Source organism: Chenopodium album, chromosome 7, assembly GCF_948465745.1.
Source record: "Chenopodium album chromosome 7, dcCheAlbu1.1, whole genome shotgun sequence".
NCBI classification, from domain to species: Eukaryota; Viridiplantae; Streptophyta; class Magnoliopsida; order Caryophyllales; family Amaranthaceae; genus Chenopodium; species Chenopodium album.
This window is the reverse complement of record NC_137840.1, coordinates 74,424,903-74,450,140: the sequence shown is the minus strand read 5'-3', so window position 1 is coordinate 74,450,140 and position 25,238 is coordinate 74,424,903. Positions and strand designations below refer to the sequence as shown.

Sequence of the window (25,238 nt, the reverse complement as noted above, 5' to 3'; positions counted from 1 at the left end):
TTTAAATCTTGGTTGTTGGGTAGACTAAATCTTTTGCGTATTTATTTCTCAAATTTTAGGTGTATTGTTTATGAGAATGAAATTTCAAGTAAATGGTCAAACATTATCAATTTACATAATGATGTGATTGAGTTAACATTGGCTATTATGGAAATAGATTGAATCATTTAGTTTGTTTTTGTTTGAAAGATTCATACTACACTATTCATCATTAGTCTTGAGATAGGTAAGTACATATCAACCAATATATAGAGCGAAAGTTGGCTAACATATTGTCATTAATTCGTGACAACGTTTATAATGCACAAGAATACGATATATGTAATTCAATCAAGGTTTTTTTGGGTTCAAATTTTTCCAATACTCATCTTCCCATATCTCTACTTGTCTTGTCAAATTAGCTTTCTTCTCTAGAAAACCTCTAAAAGCTAAGGGATCATAAGGAGGCGGCATAGAACAAGGAACACCATTACTTGGAGATTTTTCCAAGGATTCCTCCATAAACTTCCTCCAGTTACCTTCAGCTCCACACGCCATTGCCTCGGAGCAAAGCTCAACCGCTTTGGGAGGTATCGCGGGCTTAAACCTTAGTAGCTTTGCATACTCATTCAACAAATGGAACATATAATCATAAACATAGTCCATCTTCATATCTTCATGGATGTACCTACTTGCGGCCTGCCCTATCTCATGAGCCTATCCAATCATATAGATTAATACGAGATTAATACTAAGAAAAATTTAAGTCACACTATACAAATAATGTGACGTTAAATTACCTTATCAACGTGACTATTTCCCCATTCAACAGCAAACTTGAGAGATTTGCATTTATCATTGTTGTTCTTAATGGGCCAATAGTGGACCAAGGGCAACATCCCTCTATTGAAAAAATCATGATATGTGGGCTTTACTACCAATGTCATAGAATCACATCCTAAAATGTATTTCTCACTAACAGACCAAGCCCATCCTTCAATATAGATCTTGTACCTTTATGACATAAAACAAATATTATAATAGATTAATAGTATAAAATTATTGTAAAAAATAAATTAATAAGTCTAATATCCATACCTATGGGTGCACTGATCTTTGAGGTTGGAATCTTTAAACCCTACTTTAGCTTGTTTTTCCCAATTCTGCAATCAAATGTAAATGTTTTGAGTTCAAACTTTACTATCCTCTGTTAGGGCAAATTGGTTTCGGAAACGACCCAATTCAATAATGAAATGTATAATGATCCTTTCTCAAATGATACTAATGTGTTAGGGTGTTGTCTTGATCATGTTAAGTTTTCAACGCGTTGATTTATCGTATGTGTTGGCATTGGACTACCTAATGGAAATGTTCAGGCCAATTGATGAAAAGAGACCTGAGTATAGATGCGAACGCTCCAATCAGTAGTGTTAGTTGCATTGCACTTGAGCAAATCTGCCCTCCATGGTGCAACTTTAGGGTTGCCTCTCCAATAAGCTAAGGGTATCCTGTCCTTCCAATTCATCATCTTGCTCCCTTCTTGTATTTCAAGAGATGTGTTTCTCCATGGTTTTATGTTACACTCCGCCCTACTCAATTATACACGGCGTCATAATCAAATCTACATACCAATTATAGGAAAATTAATTACATAACTATAATCCATTTTCTTTCTCTTTGATGTCGAGAGCAACAGGGAGACAATGTAGATGAGATTTGATCTCGGGTTGAAATAAAGGAATTTAAAACAAGAAGCTAAAACTTACCAACCCCAGAAGGACCAATCAGGAAAAACAATGTCCAAACTCCATGGATCAGAGCAATACTTGAACAAGGGTGGTGGCCCAGAATTAGGCTTCTTAAAATTCTTTGCTGGAATTACAGGCCTATCACCACAATCAAACATTAGCTCCAAATCAGGCAACCTCCCAGGATACCGCCTTAGTAGTTGTAGGATTCCCCACAAAGTGAACTCATCTCTAGTTTGAATTGAATCCCTATACTTCTCTACGTACACCCTTCCTTCCAGGATCACTAGCTTAAAGTTGGCTGTCTTTCGACCTGCTTCAACCATTTGTTTTGTGACACCCGTCTCCTTCCATGGCCGTAGATCTTCATGGATCCAACGGAAGTAGTCTGGGCACGTTGCTTGATGACCATGATTTGTAGAGATGTAGTTTGTAGGGTAATTGTGAGGACATGATTGAGCGGTACTATTGATAACACAATGTAGAGGATATAGTTGGGATGGCGGCGGTGGTGGTGATGGCAAGGATTTAGAAGTCGAAATACGTAGTTTCTGGATTGAAACATGTACAATACATATATGTAGATAGGAATTAAGAACACATCATAGTCCAATAGTCAGATTGATGAAATACAAACTATAACCAGAACAAATTTTAACCTAACATACATAGAAATCTGAAATTATATGAAATTTGATCCAATATCTAATCTAATTTGTTCTCTTTTTTTTTTTTTTTTAATAGATATCTAATTGATCTATTTTTAAGCATATAAGAGTAATAGCAACAAAGAATTCGCTATTTAAAAACAAAGTTTAAAATTTGACTTACAGAATTACTCCAACCAACAAAAAGTTCGTAGCAAAATAAGAGGGTGAAGAGCAAGAATAGACAGAATAAGACATTGACAGCTACAGCACGTTTCTTCGACTCTTGACATCGTGGTCCTGTGACTATGTTTAGCCAATCGAGTGCATGATAACTTCCATAACCCAAAGTTTTCCGACCAAAGAACTTAAACTCGTTTGTCATGGCAGTCAGGGTGTGGTGCCTATGCCTAAAAGTGTATCATATATACTGTAGATTTTAATAAATCTAACTACAATGGAAATTAGGAAGCAAAACAATGGTATTAAAGACATTGATTTCGTAACAAGTGGGGCCACAAGTCACCTTTTTCTTGTATTTTAGGCCAACGTATTGCATGTTCCAAAGATGATCCTTCTTGTGTATATGATGTTGAAACGTATTGGGGTCACATTGTTTACGCCTTTGAATGCTCAAGTGATGCTACATGTTGCTCCAAGAATTTTCTCGAGCTTCACGTTATCTCCCCGGCTGCAAAACATTAACAAAGGCAGAATCTTGTAACCAGTAATGTCATGCAATTCATGCCGATTACATTCTGTTGCAATAAATGTAACCTTAACTCGGTTTGATCGAGGCTAAACCCTTATCATGCTACATTGCTACGCACACGGATAAAGACGAGTTTAAGCAAGAGGTTTCGTAAGGGCATCAACATATTGCTCAATTGATAATGCTCTCTAACAAAGTGAAAATCAAGTGCAATATATCCATGTGTGAATGAAAAAAGTGGATCTGCATTAAAACTAGTAGCAACCAAGTTGTCACGGTAAATGTGGGTGTTAGAGAAAGAGAGCGCATACACATAACCTATGTGGTAGAGGCTGCTACATTTAAGTGTTCCGTAGATTGTTTTATTTATTTTTTGGTATAAACATCCTTATCTTACAGCTCAATTTTGCCTCAAGTAGTATGTCAATGTATTGAAAATTTCAAAGTTTTTCATCAAACAGAAGGCATGCCCTTCAAATACGGGATATAAGAAGAAAAAAAAAATTGGGATAAATCTCAACAGCTTCTGTGGCAAGCTCATGAGCTCCCAAAACACCAAAATTACATTATTAGGATGTTTTCTGCCTTTCTGGTCAAGATTCTTCAGATTTCACTCTAAATCTAGCATTTTCACACAAGTATTGGATCTGATTTTCAATTTAACTGGAATCTACTGTATGTATTCCTGAATATACATGATTTTTCCAAAATTCAACTTTTGCATTCAATGGTTGACTGCAGAATATATAAGCTTTCAAGTCATTCAGAATGCTCAATGAATGTGACACGTTCAAATCGATGAATCAATTTCCATGAAATGCCAATGCATACACATTGAAAGACAGCCATTCAACTAGTTCAGTCAACAGTTAGCATTTCTGCAAGTACTTTACTTTCCCATTAAATAAATTTAAATTAAAATAAAAAAGGATCAAAGAGCGTCATTTACCTCTCTACAGGCTAATAGAGAACATATCAGAATCAACAGGTTTCAAGAGCCAATTGCAGAAAGTTGAGCTCCCCTTCAATATCTTAGACATTTGGTTGTACTCATGAGCATTTTCCTGCAAAAGATATCATAATGAATTAAGAACTTCAGAAGAGCAGGAACATATTCTGGCAATCGGAAGGGGTTATATATTTATGAAATAACCAGAAAGTGAAACAGATTGCAGTGGTGGAGTGATGCTTGGCTGTTATTCTTCAACTAGTGACATTTACTTTATTTTTTCAAATATTATCAAATTGTGCATATAGGCTATAGCTAGAGGACATACGGGAGGCTTTTAGCCTTCAAACTTCAATTTCATTGGCCAGCAGCTCGTTGAAATTTGATTGTTTTGTTTCACATGGGAAGACTTTTTACCAAAGACAAGATAAGCAGACATTATGAATTTTTAAGTATATTAATTACACTCTGGTTGTTTAACTGCCGGCAACATACAGAGTACTATACAATATCAATTCAGGATCTCACTTACTGTATCGCCACCACGATTAGTGTTTAACCACCCAATTCGGAATGAAATCGTGTGATTCCTCAAAAACTAGGGCACCAAATATTAAAACACGACAAGGGAGCAAGTCATAATAGAAAAACTCACATTAAGGTTTAGACAGAATTGGGCTCTTGAACAAATGAGTTCTACCATGTCAAAGTGAAATTCTTCCGCCAAATTATATTCATTCCCTGTCCCTATCAAGATAAAGAACTGACTGATCCTAAGGCAAAGGGTCGAGAAACTCACTGCCATGACAATTAAGCATGCCATGACATCTTAGGGTCTCATGGAGTAATTCAAAATCCCTGGCCCATAAATGGACCTCTTATTAAGGTTGGCTCAGGTTGTATTATAAGAAGCCTCTGTCTCCTAGAGTTAATTCACCTTTATATGCAAGGATGATATACTTTCTAAGGGGTAGGGCATTTCCAAAATATCACTTCAGTGAAGGGGGATCAAAGCCAATGCCATGTTACCTTAAGTTCTCTATATGACATCGTTTTGTTTTTCCAATCATCCAAAGAATTGCACCTCGATGACAAAAAACATTCCAACAATCTCCTCCTGCAATATACACAGTAATGAATATAAGACATGAGATAGAGAGTGACACCTGAGTACCTGACACTATTTATAACTATAAACACACAAATATTATCAACACTACCACCATAACCTAACAAAGTTCAAGCCTCTAAGGAGATCAAGTTGTCCAGATGTAAGCAAAGTCATTTAAAACATTTTTAGTACATGACTTACCAGAATTTAATAATTTTACAAATATTTATAAAAAATTCAGCCAAGTGATAATTATCCTTAAGAAACATTACCATGAACAAAAAAAGTTGAGCAAACAAATATATTACAGTAATTAAAAGTTACTTGCACAAGGATGACTCCGTGGATGGAAATAATGCTCCCTTTGAAGAGGTTCCTTGCTTTCTTCCAGTTGTCCCAAGGATAACCTCATGTAATTCATGTTTATTCCAGCATATGGAGTACCTGCACAGCACCGTGGCTTGAATTTTGCAACTCAAAGTCACATATCCACCACCAGGAAATGAACAACCAAATGAAGACTCACCCACACGTTAAAGTCGCCTGAGCAGAACCAAGATGCTGAAATTCCTTAGGTGGGACAGGAGCTTCAAAAAATAAAGGCTGCAAAATCAAGAGGCCACTTTTATGATGAGCCGAAGTGCATACTGCATTGACATTTAACACACTATGCATACCTCATTAATTAGAAAAGGATCAACTAACATATTTGATATAGGTGTTAGCCTATCATACAATGCCCTCCTCAAGTTTTCCTTCAGGGAAAGGGTTTGAGAACTACTGCATGATTGCCCAATGGTGACTGAAGAAATATAAACAGGTTGGAGCAGGTAGGAAAGCATTGCACCTGATACGAAAGTAAAGTAGACATCTCGTTATCAAAGACATACCATAGATCTATGTGTAACAGTTAAATAAATGATGTTTCTATTCGTAAACAGACTTGTAATTTTTTTTATTTTTTTCCTCATATTCAGAAGACCAACGTTGCGTTTCTGATTGCCTTGTAGATTTCTACATTCTTTGTTCTTTATCCCAACAAATCATGACCGAAACAGTTAACTCCAATCTTGACTAATCTTTGCTGCTTTTTTTTTTCTTCTATGCATTCTATAGCTCCCTTTTGTTATGTGTGGAGTTGCTAGCATTTTCCATGGATAGGATGAATAAATTTAAAAGATCTAAACCTATTTTTTTAAGTTTTTCATTGACAATAGAAAGATCAAATTACCAAACTTCTTCACAAACAGAGCTGACACACAAGAAATTACATCAAAATTGAGGTCTGTTTGCTCAAGGCTTTATTTTAAAAGATCATAATCCTTAACACACATGGAACCCTCCAGTGACTGATGACTGACCTTGTATTCCAACAACATTCCAGCGTGCTATTTTGTCAGAACAGCTAACAGAAGAAGTCGTGGCACCACGGCCAGGCTTTCTTTGAACTAAGCCAGTAATTGTTGGACAGTCACCTGCAAAAAAAATAAAGTGACCAAGAACAATTTTCAATATTTAGAGACTAACACATGATGAAAATCCATAGACAAGGGATATGCATTACATTTTTCTAACACAATCTGACATATATGTAATGCACCATAGATCTTAACTAATGATGATTATTTCGTAATCTTTAATTATAACATGAGGATCTAGCAATGCCTTCCCCCATTTATAAGGTTTCAGGCATCATCTCATAAAGTCCATACAATAAATCTACAAAATTTCTTCTACTCAATAAACTTCTACTGATTTCATGTTCAATCAAAAGCACAATACGCTGTATGGAAACATCTGTTTACTGTAGAAGCCGCTGCAGACAAGATGCATCTAGTAAAATAATGTATCACGATATAATGTAACCAAGTCATATAACTGCAGAGGTAGAGAAGATGAAAGAATACATTCAACCATTCTTCTTCAATAAAGCTTCGGAAGTTTTTTCTCCGGGAGGATGAAACACATTTGTTGATGATGCTGGGACCTCTTCTCCAAAGGAAATATTTCTCAACGATTGTGGCAAACTAAGTGAAGCATCTCCACCTATAAAAATATAACAGAAATCCCAAAAAGGCAAAAAGTGAACAAATAATTATCAAAAGATAATTTGGGACACATCACTATCCCGCAAGAGATGAAAGAAATAAGATATAGCTAGACTCACATGGAAGCTGTGAAATATACATATGTAAATTCCAACCCTCTTTGATCTTGTATCGCCCTTGACCAGAGCCATCAGTCTCCAAATAAATAGGCAACTTTCTGCCATTGGCACCTTGTGGTTGCTCACTTAAATCGCAATAAGAATGAATTTGTGAATATAAGAACCTGATATTTTGCATAGAGAAAACAAAAATGTTGAAGTTGCCACTATATTAATCAGGTAACTCTAACTATTTTCCTTCAGAAAGATATTCTGCTTAAGACGTACTTTAAGTCTTTAACAAATAACAACCACAAAATGGTCACTGAACAACTAAGATATAATGTTAGCTCAAATGAGACTTAGATAAAGCGCCAAACAAAATTGCATAACATATTAAGGTATATACCAGATAAGGTGGTTTATGAATTCATTATCAAATCATTCAAATGGCACAAATGGCCATGATATATAATTGATTACAATTCCTATTGATTGCAGCCACTGTAAATCACACATAATACATGTCTAAGCAGCTCAAAACATCAAATTTAATGTGATCTAGCACAAAGTCATCCACATACACAACCTCAACAACAGGGGTGTTTCAGTGAGCCCTTTGCATACTACGCGTTTAAAGTATCACCTAAATCAAATAAATGCTAAGAATAGGCCAAACTAACATCCCATTATCTCCAATTTTACTAAGTCTCACTAAGGCAACTACAGAAATCTACCAAATAATCAAGAACATGTTCCGAGAATTAAACTTGCATGAACCAATTAAAACAAACAAGTGTACATCTATTCAAATTGTCATAGAAGTATATAATATCACTACAGCAAAAAAAAATCTCCCTATCACCATTAAATGTTCAATCACATAGAAGTATATAATATCACTAATACAACACTACAACTATCAACAACGACAACAAAGCCCTCGTCCCAAAATGATTTGGGGTAGGCTAACATAATTGTCATAAGACCCATATTCATCAAAAACACAAAATAATCACTACCTTAACAAAGCTCTTCTAGCAATAATCTCAGCATGAGAATCATTGACAACATCCCCATTTGAACTCCGACTTGATCTGGGCAAACACTTAGTCCCAGTACCCAAAGCAACCACCTCCAAATCTGCAACCCCAGAAGTTTCATCATTCTTTCAGCAATTAATTCTCAAATTCAACCCATAAAATCAAAAGGGTAAGCCTAAATCAAGTCGATAAATTGAAGGAAATACTAATTAGTAAGAATTGACCCAATTGAGGAGATAAAAAGATGGAGGGAAATGGGGTTACATTGCGAAGGAGACGATAGAAGAAAAGCAGCCAAAACAGTGACTTCACGGCCTTGAGGTTTGCCCTTTTTAGGAAGAGAGTTGAAGAGAGAGAAAACTTTGTCAGAAATGATATCTCCCCATAAATTTCCTCCTCCAAACGATTGAATTTCTTCCATTACCACCAAATCACCAATAGCACCGGTAACTGTGTATGTTCATGGCTTCCGAATGGTGGTTCGGCCGTTCGGTTTTTCAATTTCTAGTTTTCTACTAACATTATTGGGCTATTCGGATCCAACATGTGTTTAGAGAGGGCGGTGAATCAATCCAAAATCCTTTGAAATTGGTAGAGAAGCTTTTAATCACTTAAGATACTTAGTATTATTTTTACGAGGCTGCAAAAAAAAAAGTTATTATTTTTATGAGGTAGAATTTTCAAACGTGTCACTTTTGTTAAGTGTAATTTGGCCAGTAAAATAACATAGACTCGAAGTCGTAATAGTATGTACCGTATAATCTCGTGACCTAGAATAAATACTATTTACGAGTACATTTAAAAAGTTATATTCAAGTCTACGAGTATTTTTTTTCACAAAATGTTCACTATTTCATTATCATTCAATACCACACATATTGAGTACGTGTTTGTGAGATGGGAAATGAGAATAGAAGTTGGAAATGGTTAAACTTAAACACGTGGTGCCTTGACTCTTGAGCCATGCCTACATCAACCTTTTAGATAAGTTAGACATAACATGCAACTAATGAACCACACCATGAATCGGGCCAAGTCAATTTAAAAAATGGAGAGAGTAAAGGAAGGGATGCAAAACTGAAAGCAAAAGCTATTGGCGGGGGAGCTAGGTATAGGGTGGATAGTCTAAATTACAATCCACACCAACGATTAACACGTTTATAATTATTTACCTTGTCTCATTACCTCTCTAAGTAATCCGTAACATTTACTCATTGATGTGTGACGTAGCAAGTATAATTTGTACAAAATAAAATGAGAGGTTTAACTATTAAGAATGTAATCACAAAAGTAGTTCAATAATTTTTTTTGTTGGTACAATCTTCACTGATTTTTTAAGAATTTTGAAAAATACAGAAATGAAGAACATCAAATTGCGGCACTGCATAAATGAATTTGCAAAATTATAGGGTGATGGATCCATAAACTTCAAGTAATTATTATATATGTTGCTCTTAGCCAAGAATAAGATAATTCAATTAACAAAAAATTGTTTGCTAATTAATTAGGCTAAAGTCCTTAACCATTTGAACAGAAGATGGTATAAGATTGAGACCTTGTGCAAATGTTCATGTTGTACTCCTTATTTGGTAAGGGTTTGACTTGTTGATATGCACCATTAATAAAAAGTGAATATGAAACACTAACATAAAATTATTGAAAAAAAAAAACTCTTAACACTTTTACTCACAAAAACACAACTAAGGTCCTGTTCACATTTATAGAGTTGAGCTGAACTGATTGGAGTTGAACTGATTGGAACTGAACTGGACTGAGCTGAGCTGAAATAAATATTTTACGAGAGAGGAAAATTAGGAGCTGAATTGAACTAATAATTAGAGCTTAACTGAATTGAAATTAAGTAAATGTAAACAGACCCTAAAACTAAAAAAAACACAATTCAAACATGGCCTAAACGCGCAAGCAAGACATGATTAAACTTAAACATATTCCTTTTGGAGAAGTTAAACATAACACGCAACTAATGAACCATACCGTAAATCAGACCTAGCCAAATCCAAAAGCGTGCTCAACAATTAATAGGTAGGAGAAAAGAAGCGGGAAAATGTAAGTGATATACATAGGCGTTACTTGTGTGAGTTGTGTCAACTGCTAGTCTACAAGTCTAGTAGGGGTGTACTCGAGTGATCAAAAACATTTTACACAACTTATTTCTACTGGTTTATACTGACGGTTCGTTTTTAAATTTATTTTTTTAATAAAGTTTTTTTTACAAAATGTTGGTATTAGCCATAATTTACCTTAAGCATTTTTTTTTTTTTGATGAACAAGCGTCAATGCAGAATCAACGCCAAGTCAATGTCCCAATAAAAAGCAACCAATCCTTTAAAATTCATCTCCTTTTTTTATATTCGTAATTAATTAATTAAATGTTTAATCTTGTTTAATGTCCTTTCAAATTCTCCTATTTCGCTATAAATAATATTTTCAGTACATTTTCTTACTCTACCGGGTTTTCTTTTCTTCTTCCTGCACAACTTTTTTTCTTTATAGTGGTTTGTACTACTTCCTTTAATTTCCTTTATGGTTAAGAAATCTTTTTTGTCCTATTTATTGAAATGGGTTTATCCAAGTATTTGTTTATTTATAATATATAGTTTCATTTTATGATTTTATTGCAGTTAGTTGTTGATGATGATGGAGGGTTCATGTTTATCGTCTGATGATACAAATGACAGAATTGCGAGTAACGTTAGTTTTCTTGATATGGTTTTTTCATGGTCTATTGATGACATTTTCAATGATCATTTTTACAGTGAAAAGGTATTCTTTTTGTTTTCCATATTTTTGCAACTATACTTATATATGGTCCAATATTTCTTGCTGTGTTTATTACTTTGATTTTGATATAAATGGTTTGATATGAATTTTATTTTTATTATTATCTGTGTTTAATACTTTGATATAATGCGTTGATATAATTTTTATTATTAAATTGTTATCCGGGTGTGCTTGCTTTTAAATGATGGGTATTGAGTAGTAGTAATTTTTAGGGTGTTTGATAAATGATGGTTATGCTTGAACGATTTGTTTATGATTGTGTGTTTACCATTATCTGATAAGTAATGACAATTGACAATTGATGGAATTCATCATTTCAAGTTCGGGTTTGGATTTTATATCGGAGTTATTTTCGACGGTTGGTAATTTACGAGTTAAGGTTAGAGATTTTGGGATAAGGTTGTGTACATTTGAACTCTCTACTCTCTAGACCCATCTCATACGGGTAGGCCTATTGACTTTACGAGTTAGGGTTAGGGGCTTATGATAAGGTTGCGGATATTTGAACCTTCTAGAGTGTAGACCCACCTCTTATGGGGAAGGGATTAAAATAGGTTGGAAGGCCCATTTGATAATTTATGTACAGTAGTCAATTCTGAATAAAATTGAAATTTATCAATTTATCATGGTGGTGAATTTCCTGACTTTTTTGTACTCCCATGTTTATATTTTCAAATGATACTTTTATTAATTTATTAAAATAAACTTTGTACGATTTATATTTATTAAGAGTAATAATCAAACTTGTTACCTTTTTTTTTTTTTTTTTTTTTTTGTGCATTTCTGGTGCTTTTTTAGTCACCAAAGGGGATGTTACTTTTAATTCCGATTACAAGTAGTTGCAAACTCAACCATGTATTCAAGATTGTTCTTAAACCACATATTTCATTGAAATTACATGCCCCCAAAAAAAAAAAAAAAAAACCCGAAGGAATCAATACTACTATGTATTTGTAAGATTATTGATACTAGTACAATGACTTTGCTGGGTGGGTCATTTGGTTGGCTTAAAGAAGTCATACATTTGGGGATCAATTAAAAGTGTTTGTATGACAACAGGAAGTACATTCTTCAACAAAAATTATCCATTTATATGGTTATATCTTATATGGGAAAACTAAAGGTTCCATTTATAGTTAGTTAACATTTTGGGATGTACTAACTACAATGACAATTAGGAGTATTGGAATTGTCCCTGATCAAGTGAAAGGTTTTCGGTTTCAACTCTGGTAGACAATCTCTTGTGCAGATTAGTTTAAAGATCATTCTATATCATTTTCGAGTCAGTTCAAGATGATTGGCTTCAGATTCTGGCTACTATTATGCAAAACGGAGTACCACTTAATAATCCCACTGTTTGTTCTCACTTACTAAGTGATTAATATTGGACTTTGTCTGTAACATGTATAGTTATTGTCCCATATGTCTGCTTAAATGGACTCACACAATAAGAGGCTGGAAAAGTAATTTAATGCTAAAATCTTGTACTACTGTGATGAAATTTTGTAAGTATTTTGTTGATTTTACTTCAGCAAGATTTTTGTGATTGCACTGTATCAGATAATGGTGATTACTCTGATTGTGGAATCTTACTTGTAAACTGTGTCGTGTTTACATCTTTCCAATATTGGGCTATTATCAGATACATATGTATTATTAGCACTGACTTAGTGTCAAAGTTAATCTGTAAACTAATTTCACTAAACAAAAACTGATATAAGGCCATTTGTCTTCAATTCTTTTCAGATCAGGCAGATTCCTGATTCATTTCAAACAGTAATGGAGTATTTTAGCTCTTTTGTTTACCCACTATTAGAAGAGACACGATTTGATCTTCGTTCAAGTTTGGAGATCATTTCAAGGGCACCTTATGCTGAAATAATTTCCTGTGAAAAAATTAAGCGTGATCAATTACTGTATAGTGTTGAAATAGATGAATGGAGAAACAGGTACAATGACCGAGGCAAGGAGCCATACAAAACATTGCCTGGTGATGTATTTGCTCTTGTGAAATCTCGGCCTGAAAGTATATATGATCTGCAAATGCTGGCACAAACATGGGTTCTGGCTTCAGTCACATATATTTCCAAAAATTACAATGAGGACGAGATAGATGATGATGGTTCACTGACCTCTTTCAAAGTTATATCATCAAGGGACATAGAGGAGATAGATGACAGCTTTAGCTCTCATTTTTTGGTATTCTTGATGAATAGCACTACACATAAAAGAATATGGAATGCCCTTCAGATGTTTAAAAATGTGAGAATCATCCAGGGAGCTTTACAAAGAAGTATTGTGGTAAGTGTTAAAATAATTGACATGGTTATTTACATACTACATCATTCCTGTGTGTTATTTCTTGCTTGTCAAGTGCCTTTAGTGCACAGCTACATCATTTAACATGCAGGTTTTAAATGATTAACAAACAGGCTAAGATGACCTTTATGACAAGCTGCTTCTGAATATACCTGTTTCCAAGAATGAGCCTTTAAACTGAAAAAAATTTGTAATTGCAGGATCATAATTCGTGTGAATCCAGTAATTGTAGCATCTTGTCTGAAGATCTTTGTATGGAGATTTCTTCCGGTCTGAATACATCTCAATATGAAGCTGTTATAACTTCACTGCAAGCAACACAATCTGAGCACACGTCTCAGGTACAACTTGTCTGGGGCCCGCCAGGGACAGGCAAAACAAAAACACTCGGTACACTGCTATATTTTCTCAGGAGGTTGACTGTTAGGACTTTAATATGTGCTCCAACAAATGTTGCCATCACAGAAGTAGCCGGTCGCCTTTTAGAACTAATTATGAATTCTTCTGAAAGGGATTCAGTAGGAACATCCGACTCTTTGGGAGATATACTTCTGTTTGGAAACAAAGATCGGTTAAGGGTAGGTTCAAACATAGAAGATATATATCTTGACTATCGCGTCAAAAGGTTAACCGAGTGTTTTGCGCCTTTAACTGGATGGAGGAGTTGCTTTCCATCCCTGTTTAATTTCCTTGAGGATTGTGTTTCACAGTATAAAGTTTACACGGAAAATGAATTGATTAAGGTGAAGGATCAAAGCATTGATGAAGTTGTTACTGTACCCCAGATTGAACCATTTCTTACTTTTGTCAGAAATCGTTTTAAAGCTGCTGTACAACCAGTCAGGCGTTGTATTTTTCTTTTATGCACTCATGTATCAAATAGTTACATTGGAGAACACAATCTTGAGTTCATGAACCTTCTTATTAATCTCCTTGAATCCTTTGAAAAGTTGTTGTTTAAATGTGAATTGAGTTCCGAAGAACTGTTGGAACTTTTTTCTTCAAGGGAAGATGAAGATTCTCTGGTTGATGGGGCTGGCCTTAACAACATGCCTTTGCTTGAAGCACATAGGAGAGAGTGCATTTCCATCCTTAGAACTCTGCATCAATCTCTTGGTGCTCTCTTTCCGAATATCATGGGTAAAGAATCCATAATGGAACTCTGTTTTAAGATGGCATCTTTAATTTTTTGCACTGCTTCCAGCTCTTATAAGCTCTACACTACACCGATAGAGCCACTAAGTCTTCTGGTCATAGACGAAGCTGCACAGTTGAAGGAATGCGAATCAGCGATACCTTTGCAACTGCCTGGTCTAAGGCATGCTATTCTTTTTGGGGATGAATGCCAATTGCCAGCTTTGGTTAAGAGTGAGGTATGTTAAAGGTCGAAATACTATTGTTTTTCGTTTTCACTTAACTTTCAGTTACCACATATAATATTATATGGTTTTTATTGCAGCTATCTAAGAATGCTGGTTTTGGACGAAGCTTATTTCAGAGACTGAGTTTGCTTGGTTGGCCAAAACACCTGCTAAATGTGCAATACAGGATGCACCCTGCAATTAGTTCTTTTCCTAATTCAGAATTTTATCTTAAGCAAATTTTGGATGCTCCTAGTGTCCGGAGTGAGTGCTATGAGAGACAATATCTTCCAGCGCTCATGTATGGGCCTTATTCTTTCATAAATGTTTCTGAGGGAAGAGAGGAGGTTGATGATGATGGACGTAGTCGCAGAAATATGGTTGAGGCTGCAGTTGTGGCTAAAATTCTGCATAATCTTTACAAGAGTATGTTTTGATAATTTGCGGGGATAATATGCCATTTAGATGCTTATGGTTTGAGTATCCTCTTGCTATTATGATTTTTTTTTTTCCCTTCTTTTGCATGAAACTAGAATTATTTTTTTATTTTTAATTTTTTTTTTCTATTTTATTTTTTATATATATATCAAGCGATGAAACAAATGTTATATTGACAGGTGTGGGTAGACTGATAGATAAACTAACCTGTTTAAGACTGATTGAGATGGAATTCATGAGTTCTTAGAGCCTCTTAGTCTTTTGAGGAGAGTTTACAAGAAGATACCATTCCTTGTTTAGTTATGAATACTATCCTTGGAGTGCTTTCTGTTTTTTTTGTCTTTCCTTCTTTTAAAAAAAATTCCGAGGAGGTTTATATACTCTCCTGGGTGGTCTCCTTATGATAGCTGCTAAAATATTTCAGTCTGATCAAATAATTGTCAAAATTTGCTTTCTTTTACAGCATGGCGTCACTCAACTAAAAGGCTTGTCATTGGTGTAATATCACCCTATGCTGCACAAGTTGTGGCCATTGAGGAGTTGCTAGGGAAAAGGTATGAAAAACTCGAAAATTTTGGAGTGAAGGTGAAGTCTGTTGATGGCTTTCAAGGTGGAGAGGAGGATATCGTAATTATATCAACAGTAAGGTCTAATAATGTTGGTGAAGTTGGGTTCCTCTCAAGTTCACAACGTATGAATGTGGCTCTCACCAGGGCAAGGTATGGCTGTGAATTTTGTGTTGCTCATTTTTGTCTGTCCTTCTATATCTCTCATTTTAAAATTTTATAACTGTACCATAAGACAACTGTATGAATTTGTTCATTATGTTCAGGCACTGTTTGTGGATACTTGGAAATCAAAAAACACTTTTTTTAAGTGATTCAATTTGGAAAAGATTAGTTTACGATGCTAGAGAGCGTCGTTGTCTTTTCAATGCTGATGAAGATAAGAGCTTGACTGAAGCCATGATAGATATCAAGAAGGAGCTTAACCAACTTGATGACTTGCTTAATAAGGATAGTATACTTTTTAAAAGTGCCAGGTGGAAGGTATGTTCTCTTCCATTTTCTGTTGATGAATCAGTTTTCCAGGATCTTTAGACTGTCTAGCATTTTATAACACATTTTTATTGTGTTGTCTAGGTTTTGTTTAGTGACAATTTTGTGAAAAGCTTTTCAAAGCTTCCTTCAACCCGGGCAAAAAAATCAGTTATGAATCTGCTTGTGAAACTCTCAAATGGGTGGCGACCTAAGAAAATCAAAGCTGACCCTGTTTGTGAGAGTAGTGTGCAAATTGTCAAACAATACAAAGTTGAAGGTCGCTACATTATTTGCACGAATGATATCATGAAAGATTCTGTGTACGTCCAAATGCTGAAGATCTGGGATGTTTTGCCATTGGAAGATGTGTCAAAGCTGGTTAAAAGACTTGATAGCATATATGGAGCCTTCACTGATGATTTCTTGAGTCGTTGCAAAGAACGTAGTCTTGAGGGGTATTCCTTTTTCTCCATTATCTCTTGAATTAGATACCCCTGCCTTGTTAAAGAGTTGAAATACATTGATTTCTAAAGTTCTTTCTAATTTTTTTTTAACGATCTTGCTAACGAGCGCCCCGGGGCGTTAGATAAGTATAAATTATATTGTTTGAAATGGTATTAAGTTAGGAATTCATGACAAAATCACGCGTCGTTCGGTGTAATTAATGTTAATTTTACTCTAATATTTGCACTTTAATTCTCTTATCTAACGCCCCGGGGGCGCTCATTAGCTTTTGCCTTTTTTTAATAATCTTATTTAATGGATTTAGGGAGCTAGAGGTCCCAAGGACTTGGAGCAAGTCAATTGACATTGTCCGATTTAAGAGCAACTATGCTGAGTCAACAACTGCTTCTGATGGTGAATTAGATGGAACATGCTATGCTGAGAATGCCAAAGTGAGCGAAAGCTTGTTGTTGATGAAGTTTTACTCTCTTTCTGCGGGCATAGTAGGTCATTTGCTGTCTGATGCTGATGGTAAAGCTTTGGACTTGCCCTTTGAAGTAACGGATGAGGAGTATCAAATAATCCTTCACCCAAAAAGCTCCTTTATTTTAGGACGCTCTGGTACTGGAAAGACAACTGTGTTAACGATGAAATTATATCAGAAAGAGCAATTGCATCACATGGCTGCTGAAGGCTTGGTTGAAGTAAATAAAGATTCCGGCAATGTGGATGTCACCCATTCCAATGGGAATGCAGCGAGTGAAAATGTCTTACGCCAGCTTTTTGTGACTGTTAGTCCAAAACTTTGCTATGCCATAAAACAACATGTTTCTCATCTTAAAAGGTATGTGGTGGAGTGTGTCCTCCCATGATTTTTCTAGCTCCCTTTCTGGTTCTTTGTTTGATGTGTATGGTGCCAATGTTGGTGTGCCGGTGTCATTTTTGATTCATATATCACCATTTTAATTCCTTCACCACTTATTTCCTATGCCAGTTGTTGACTTTGCTAGCTTGCTTCTATGTAGACTTGATATATTGTTCTTTAACTTTAAGCTCTGCTGCATCCTGCATGTTAGTGTTTGCTTAATTCTGATTCTTCTGTAAAACTGGTTTTACCGTTTTTGTCGTGCAGTTTTGCTCGTAAGGAGAGTTCTTCTTTGGCTAGTGACCCCATTGATGCTGATGTTATTGATGACAGCGAGCAGTTTAGTGGTATCCCAGACTCATTTGTTGAAGTTCATCCAAAGTCATACCCTCTTGTGTTAACTTTTAACAAGTTTTTATTCATGCTTGACGGTACATTAGGTAGTTCTTACTTTGAAAGATTTCATGGTGATCTAGATCTTTCTTATGGAGGAAATACCAGTACATCCATCACTTTCCTTATGAAAAGGAAAGAGGTCAACTTTGAGAAATTTAGTTTGGTTTATTGGCCTCACTTCAATTCACAGCTTACGAAGAAGCTTGATTCCTCCAGAGTTTTTACTGAGATAATCTCTATCATTAAAGGTGGTCTCCAAACAGGAGAAACTGATGATGGTAAGCTTAGTTTAGAGGATTATCTTCTTCTTTCTGCTGGGAGAACATCAACTCTAAGTCGGCAGAGGAGAGAGATGATATATGACATATTCCTGACTTATGAGAAGATGAAATTAGAAAGAGGAGAATTTGATTTATCAGATTTTGTGAATGATCTTCATAGACGGCTCAAGTGTGAAAGATATGTTGGTGATATAGTTGATTTTGTTTATATTGATGAAGTTCAGGACCTGACAATGAGACAGATTGCCCTGTTTAAATATGTCTGCAGAAATGTGGATGAAGGTTTTATTTTTTCTGGAGATACAGCTCAGACAATCGCAAGAGGGATTGATTTCCGGTTTCAGGATGTGAGATGTTTGTTCTACAAAGAGTTTTTGACGAGAGAAAGAAATGATGTGGCTAGTGGAAGCCAAATGAGAGGACATATTTCTCAGATTTTCCATTTGAGCCAGAACTTTCGTACCCATGCTGGTATACTAAAGTTAGGACAAAGTGTCATAAATCTTATTTATCATTTCTTTCCTCATTCTATTGACATTTTGAAACCTGAGAATAGTCTTATCTTTGGAGAAGCTCCAATCTTGCTTGAGTCTGGGTCCGATGAGAATGCTATTGTCACAATTTTTGGCAATACTGGCAATATGGGCAGTAGTAATCTTGTGGGTTTTGGAGCTGAGCAGGTGATACTTGTGCGGGATGATTGTGATCGAAAGGAAATATCAAGTTATGTAGGGAAACATGCTCTTGTGCTAACAATAGTTGAGTGCAAAGGGTTGGAATTTCAGGTAAATGAAATTAGAATATTTATATAAAAGTCCAAGTTTCAATGGTACTCTCAATTAGATACACTATGGTTGTAAATTGTAATATATACTTTTGCCTTTGTAGGATGTACTCCTGTACAACTTCTTTGGGTCGTCTCCGCTAAAAAATCAATGGAGAGTGATCTATGAGTTTATGAAGTTGCAGAATCTACTTGATACAAATTTGCAACCGTCCTTTCCCAATTTCAATCCTGCAAAGCACAATGTATTATGCTCTGAATTGAAGCAGCTATATGTTGCCATCACTCGCACACGGCAACGATTATGGATTTGTGAGAACAAAGAGGATCTTTCAAAACCTATATTTGATTATTGGAAGAAGTTATGTGTGGTTCAGATCAGGCAATTGGATGATTCACTTGCACGTGCAATGCAAGTCGCAAGCAGTCCAGAGGAGTGGAAAGCTCGGGGCAGAAAGGTTTGTCTGTTTTGATCTAACTTTGATGCGCACTTCTACTCTAAAATTTTAATGATATCTTTCCTTCACAATATGATAGTTCTGTTTTAATCTGCAGTTGCTAGCAGTTGAAAACTATGAGGTGGCTACAATGTGCTTTGAAAGAGCTGGTGATAGGCATTGGGAAACATATGCTAAGGCTGCTGGGCTTAAGGCAGCTGCTGATCGAACTTATCTCTTGAATCCTGAAGAAGCCTCTACCATTCTCAGACAAGCTGCTGAGCTTTTTGAAAGCATAAATGTGTACCAGAAAGCTGCGGATTGCTTCTATGAGTTGAAAGAATATGATAGAGCAGGTATGCCCTTGCCCTTGGGATATGACTTGTTTTTCTTGCAGAGACTTATATTAAACCCACTTCTTTTGGGATCTAGAGGCACATATGATTATTATTATTCAGCCTGTTTTAACCCACTGATTTCTGGAGATTGAATGATCTCATATTTTCTTACAAAAAATTTCAAGTATAGGGCTATGAAGTCAGAAACTCCAATCTAGCGCTGAGCAGTTGTAGAATGGTTTCATTTTATGTTACATAATAAAAATAAAATGATTTTGAGCCGAAACCTATCAAATGTATATAAGATGCCGAAATTTGATCTTAATCTTTTATTTTGGTTATTGATTTGCTTTCAATTCTGAAACCTGTAAATAGTAATAGGATTATAATCCTTTTCATATTTGCATCTTACTTATTACCTTGTAACAGTTGTAGCACAAAATAGCATAGCTGTTTTAGAGCTTTGATTTTGTTTGTTTATAAAATACTAAAGTCAATCTTTGTTTGATTGTACTGGTTTATGTATAAGGGAGGGGAAAGCATGTGGTAGTTTGCAACCAGAAATCATGGGAAATTGGGAATGTACTCACATATAGAACTACGAAAGGCAACTTGCTGATATATTAATTGTCATTATGTCATTTTTTAAAAGGTAACTGACTGATTCTAATAGATAACTAAGAACTATTGTGTATACCTGTTTCGATAGCCTTCGATTTTTCTAAACTTAACGTTTTTCAGTTCAGCTTGAGAATCATCTATCTAAAATGCGAGCTATCTTAGGTTTATTAAAGAGCATTATCTTGTTACTGATGTGATTTTCTTTGGAAATGAAAATAATGCTTGGTTTTTTATGTGATTTATCTATTGTGGGAATTACTCATATTGACTCAGGCATGTATCTTCTCAGGTATAATATATTTTGAGCTGGGTGATTTTTCTAATCTTAAAAAAGCCGGTGACTGTTTCACCTTTGCTGGACATTATGACCGCGCTGCTGAGGTATTTGCTGAGTGTAATCTTTTCTCTGAGTGCCTTTTGTCTTGCACTGAAGGGAAGTTGTATGACTTAGGCCTGCAGTATGTTCAATATTGGAAACACCAGGAAATGGATAGAAATTTAGACATGATTGAACAAGTATTCTTAGAAAATTGTGCTCATTCTCTACATAAGCAGGGTGACAAGGTAGCAATGCTGAAATTTGTTAGGGCTTTTAATTCAGAGGAGTCCATGCACTCATTTCTCAAGAATGTAGGGTGCTTTGATGAGCTTATGGATTTGGAAGTAGAACTAGGAAACTTCTCTAAGGCTGCTGATATTGCTAGGGAAAGAGCCTTGGCTGGGCACCATGAGTGTGCTGCCGAGGTATTTGCCAAGTGTAATCTTTTCTCAGAGTGCCTTTCGTCTTGCTCAGAAGGGAAGTTGTATGGCTTAGGTCTACAGTTCATTCATAATTGGAAACACCAGGAAACGGGTGGAGAATTAGACTTGATTGAACAAGTGTTCCTAGAAAATTGTGCTCGTTCTCTGTATGATCAGGATGATAAGATTGAGATGATGAAGTTTGTTAAGGCCTTTAATTCAGAGGATTCCATGCAAACCTTTCTCAAGAATTTGGGGTGCCTTTATGAGCTTCTGGATTTGGAGTTAGAATTAGGTAACTTCTTAAAGGCTGCTGATATTGCAAGGGAAAGAGGGGAGCTTCTGCTTGAAGCAGATCTACTGGAAAAGGGCGGGCTTCACAAGGAAGCATGTGAACTTCTTTTGTGGTACGCTCTTGCCGGTTGTCTCTGGGCTGATGGTAAAGGTTGGCCGTTAAAAAATTTCCCACAGATGGAGGAGCTGCTAATGAAAGCCAAAGCCTCTGCTCATATTATCAAGCCACGTGATCTTTATAAGACTGCTTGTACAGATAGCCTGATTTTCATGAACAGAAACTATTCTCTGCCTGAGATGAAACAATTGCTGACCATCTCTCAACGTCATAACAATAGGAGAGGGGTGATACTATCAACTAAAGGAATTCTGGACTTAATGCTTCAAGTTGATATTTCCAAATTTGAACGGGGAAGGGACATCACAGAGAATTCGGCCATGCATCTGGAAAGGATTTCCCGAAACAAGGTCTCGGTTGAAACATTAATTTACTTTTGGAACTCCTGGAAAGAGATTATTTTGAGAATATTCAAGTTCCTTGGGGCAGTAGAGGTTAGTGAATCTAGTGATATTGCAGAACTTGGGGAATTCTGTTTGAACTACCTTGGGGTTCGGAAACTGTCTTCTAGTACGAGCGCTGTTTATGTTTGCCTATACCCTGATGCTGATTGGATCAAAGATAGTGACCAAAGTTATTTCCAAAAATTTGGGAAATTGTTAACGGTTGGTACGGAGCACTTGTTAGCTGCTGCGAACAACCATTGGTCCATGGAGTTACTCTCTACTGGCATGAAAGTGTTGAGTGTTCTTGAAGCACTACGGAAGAACCCTCGGAAGAGTTCATTGTCAGATTTTAGCACGTCTAGGTTAGTCCTCTATGTTTATGAAATTGCACAGATGCTATCCTCCTATAAACCTGTGAAGTTGAGATCTCAGGATGAGAGGTTGCTTCAGAGATACATTGATGTTTCAATAACAGAACACTTTCATTGTGTGTTTCCTTTAGAATGGAAAAAGTCTGTTAGCATAGACATGATGATTTTGAGGGAGGTAGATATCTCTAGGAAAATACTAGAAGATGTCATATTAACTAACATCCAGGGGACTGATAAAATGACATTTGGGCAGCTTGGACGTGTGTCCATGGTGCTTCTTGGTTCACCTAAGGGTAAAATTCCATCTTCACGAATGGTTTTGAGAAGACTCAACACTGATTCTCCTTGGAAGCCGCTTCTTCAGGTCATTTCTCAGTGTTCTGCGACTCAAGCTCAGGCTCAAACTCAACTGGAAGAGTCCCTTGCTTGCAAACTTCAGAGAGCTCTAAGGGATGTATATGATGCAGATTGGAGGACAGGAGATTACATATCACCTGTCTGTTTCTTATATCTAGTTGACCGCCTAATAGTTTCCCTCCTGGGGCTTCAAGGCTTCTTAGTGACAACAAGATCATCTCTTGTTGAATGGTTTATTCATTCTGAAGAAGATTCCAATTTCAGCAAAAATTGGGTGTCTGTCAGTGATAGATCCGGCGAAAAATCTGTGTTTTTGAGAGATACTTATTTTCTTTTGGCTCGCATACTTCATCAGCTTCTTATGAACAGAGCTGAAACGGTGCTATGGGTAAAAAAATCTGGCATCAGTGCAAAGGAGAATTTCCCTGTGCTGCTACTGAGATTAGTTGTTTTAATGTGCGTAGTTCATCTGAACTCTAATAGCTATTTGCAGGAACTTCAAGATGTGTTAAGCTGGGAAATTATCAAGCAATTACCATATGACTTCTCTAATGCTATTCACAAATGTCAGAAGGTTGGCATCAACAATGGTATCGCTGAAGCATTTAGTGCAATTAATGATCCTCTGGTTGTGGTAAGGACTGGAAAAACCCGTCCAAAAGTGTTCTGCAAGGGTGCCATTTCTCTTGATATTGTTGGCCAGAGTAAAGAGGACTTGCTCAGAATCCTGTTCCCAGAGAAGGTGAATGGTTGTCAAGATAGAGTCAATGCCACTGATACTAAATCAGGTACTACATGCGGCTCCATATTACCTGAAAAGAAGAATGAAGGATGTGAGTCCCAAGATGGTGATTTATGGGAAGTTTTTGATTTGTTCAAGCTGGTAGAAAACAAGGATGACAAAAGCTGGAATAGATTTGTGTCTAATGTCCCAAAGATTAGGGTAATTCTGAATTTCTCTTTGAAACAGATATTCATCTTTTTGTTTTTAATCTATTAGTTCTTGTATACAATGATCTTTGTTACAATTTACAGGTTCAAATTGACATAATATATGACCTTCTGACGAACGCAATATCCATGGCATTGTTACATAATACTTGCACTGACGAGTACAAGGAAGAAGGTGATTGTCTGCTTCTTGAGTTACAGCTATTATCAGCAGCCTTAAATAGGTCAGTTCAAACTTCTAATCTAATTCAATATATATGTAGTGTTGCTTAAAGATACACTTTATTATGATTTTTTCATGAACGTGTAAGGCTTGATCTCTCAGTATAGCCGATTGTCACAAGTCACAACAGAATTCAAGCAACTATATACATTTACTGAAGAAGAGACACTTCTGAAATCAAGCAACTGTTTGTGTTGGCCTGTAATTTGTGCCTCATAATAGCTCTTTTTTTTTTTTTTCATTCTTTTATCGTCCATTTATATATTTATTTGTCAGGTTACTAACTACACTTTAAACGTACTTCAGTTCTTATGTTTTCCTGCATACTAATCATTTGGAGGCATGCTTATTTCAGCGGACATCTGAAAGATAATGTGTTGCTGGTTGAAGACAGTGCAAGAAGGCTGTTATCGGGAAAGCCAGTATTTGAGTACTTTCTCAGTTCGCTGATTCCTCAAAAGGACGTGACTTTCCCAGAGGATCATGAGACAACTACTGCAGAGAAAGGAAATGATGATGATAATAAGACTGAGGAGGGGAAGATGGATGCCTCTCCAGCTGCTGCTCCTGGAAAACAGGAAAAGGGCGGTCAAGCTGTTGAGATAAGCCAAGGGAAAGGACAAATAATGTCGAAACATGCCAAGAAGAAGGCCAAGAAGAAGAGAAGATAGATTTTCCTGTTGGAAAAGTGTTACGTTATTCTGTAGATGTCCATGCCCTTAAACCTTCTAGGTGTTAATATTTAGTAAATTGTGTGTTTATTTTTGTGAGTTGCTGTTCTTTTGACTGCTCATCTCGCCTGTACTTTTGTGATCTTGATCATGATCATCTTGAGGATAATGTACTAAGTCATCTTGAGGTGTTTATTTAGTACGTAGTATTTTTTTTAATATTTAGAATACAATTTAGACCCAAAATTTGAACTCCCTCAACTTGTCCGTTCCAAAAATCTGGTTTTAATTTCATTCCGATCCAATTCGATTTTTGGACCAGATTTTAGTTGCACACAAACTCTTAAAAATATATATATATGGTGTACAAAATAAACTAAAATGGTTATAAGTTATCTCAATATAAATTACAATAAAAGGATGGAAATTTTGCAAAAAATAACCTTTTAAATATTGTTTTTTTGCATTTAACCACCTTTTAAAAAAAATGTTGTAAAAAACCACCAATTTTAAAAATTTTGTTGCAACTTACCACCAATTCAATGTAACACAATTGATAAATTTGGCTTTAAAAAGTGGTAATTTGCAACAAAAATTTTAAAATTGATGGTCTTTTGCAACAATTTTTTTAAAAGGTGGTTATTTGCAAAAAAATAAGATTTAAA

General features: G+C 35.8%; 4 protein-coding genes across 6 annotated transcripts; 2 read left to right on the top strand and 2 right to left on the bottom strand.

Annotated features, from left to right (window-relative positions):
* Positions 1–330: 330 nt before the first annotated feature.
* Positions 331–2,269, bottom strand: LOC145638548 (uncharacterized). Its single transcript, XM_081689530.1, has 5 exons — positions 1,746–2,269; positions 1,376–1,568; positions 1,078–1,142; positions 780–993; positions 331–696 (listed from the first exon to the last, which is right to left on the bottom strand). The coding sequence occupies exons 1-5, from the start codon at positions 2,051–2,053 to the stop codon at positions 331–333; spliced, it is 1,146 nt and encodes a 381-aa protein (XP_081545656.1). The 5' UTR covers positions 2,054–2,269.
* Positions 2,267–8,814, bottom strand: LOC145638547 (tRNA-specific adenosine deaminase TAD1-like). 3 transcript variants are annotated; one of them, XM_081689529.1, is made up of 11 exons: positions 8,600–8,814; positions 8,315–8,435; positions 7,314–7,438; positions 7,061–7,192; positions 6,508–6,621; positions 5,824–5,993; positions 5,673–5,749; positions 5,471–5,590; positions 5,065–5,152; positions 4,036–4,150; positions 2,267–3,065 (listed from the first exon to the last, which is right to left on the bottom strand). In XM_081689529.1, the coding sequence occupies exons 1-10, from the start codon at positions 8,754–8,756 to the stop codon at positions 4,040–4,042; spliced, it is 1,215 nt and encodes a 404-aa protein (XP_081545655.1). In that variant the 5' UTR covers positions 8,757–8,814; the 3' UTR covers positions 2,267–3,065; positions 4,036–4,039. The 3 variants fall into 3 exon arrangements, 2 of the variants coding, with proteins under 2 accessions (XP_081545655.1, XP_081545654.1); XR_014114667.1 differs by having other exon boundaries at positions 2,268–3,065; positions 5,677–5,749; positions 7,314–7,477; XM_081689528.1 differs by having other exon boundaries at positions 2,270–3,065; positions 7,314–7,477.
* Positions 8,815–10,993: 2,179 nt separating this feature from the next.
* Positions 10,994–21,384, top strand: LOC145640668 (uncharacterized). The gene is made up of 14 exons (XM_081691907.1): positions 10,994–11,119; positions 12,670–12,732; positions 12,884–13,438; positions 13,657–14,829; positions 14,916–15,243; positions 15,719–15,974; positions 16,088–16,304; positions 16,398–16,750; positions 17,065–17,583; positions 17,872–19,066; positions 19,170–19,523; positions 19,621–19,858; positions 20,751–21,275; positions 21,380–21,384. The coding sequence occupies exons 1-14, from the start codon at positions 10,994–10,996 to the stop codon at positions 21,382–21,384; spliced, it is 5,907 nt and encodes a 1,968-aa protein (XP_081548033.1).
* Positions 21,381–24,729, top strand: LOC145638546 (uncharacterized). The gene is made up of 3 exons (XM_081689527.1): positions 21,381–23,671; positions 23,764–23,903; positions 24,258–24,729. Exons 1-3 carry the CDS (start codon positions 21,395–21,397, stop codon positions 24,571–24,573), a joined length of 2,733 nt encoding a protein of 910 aa, XP_081545653.1. The 5' UTR covers positions 21,381–21,394; the 3' UTR covers positions 24,574–24,729.
* The last annotated feature ends 509 nt before the right edge of the window (positions 24,730–25,238 follow it).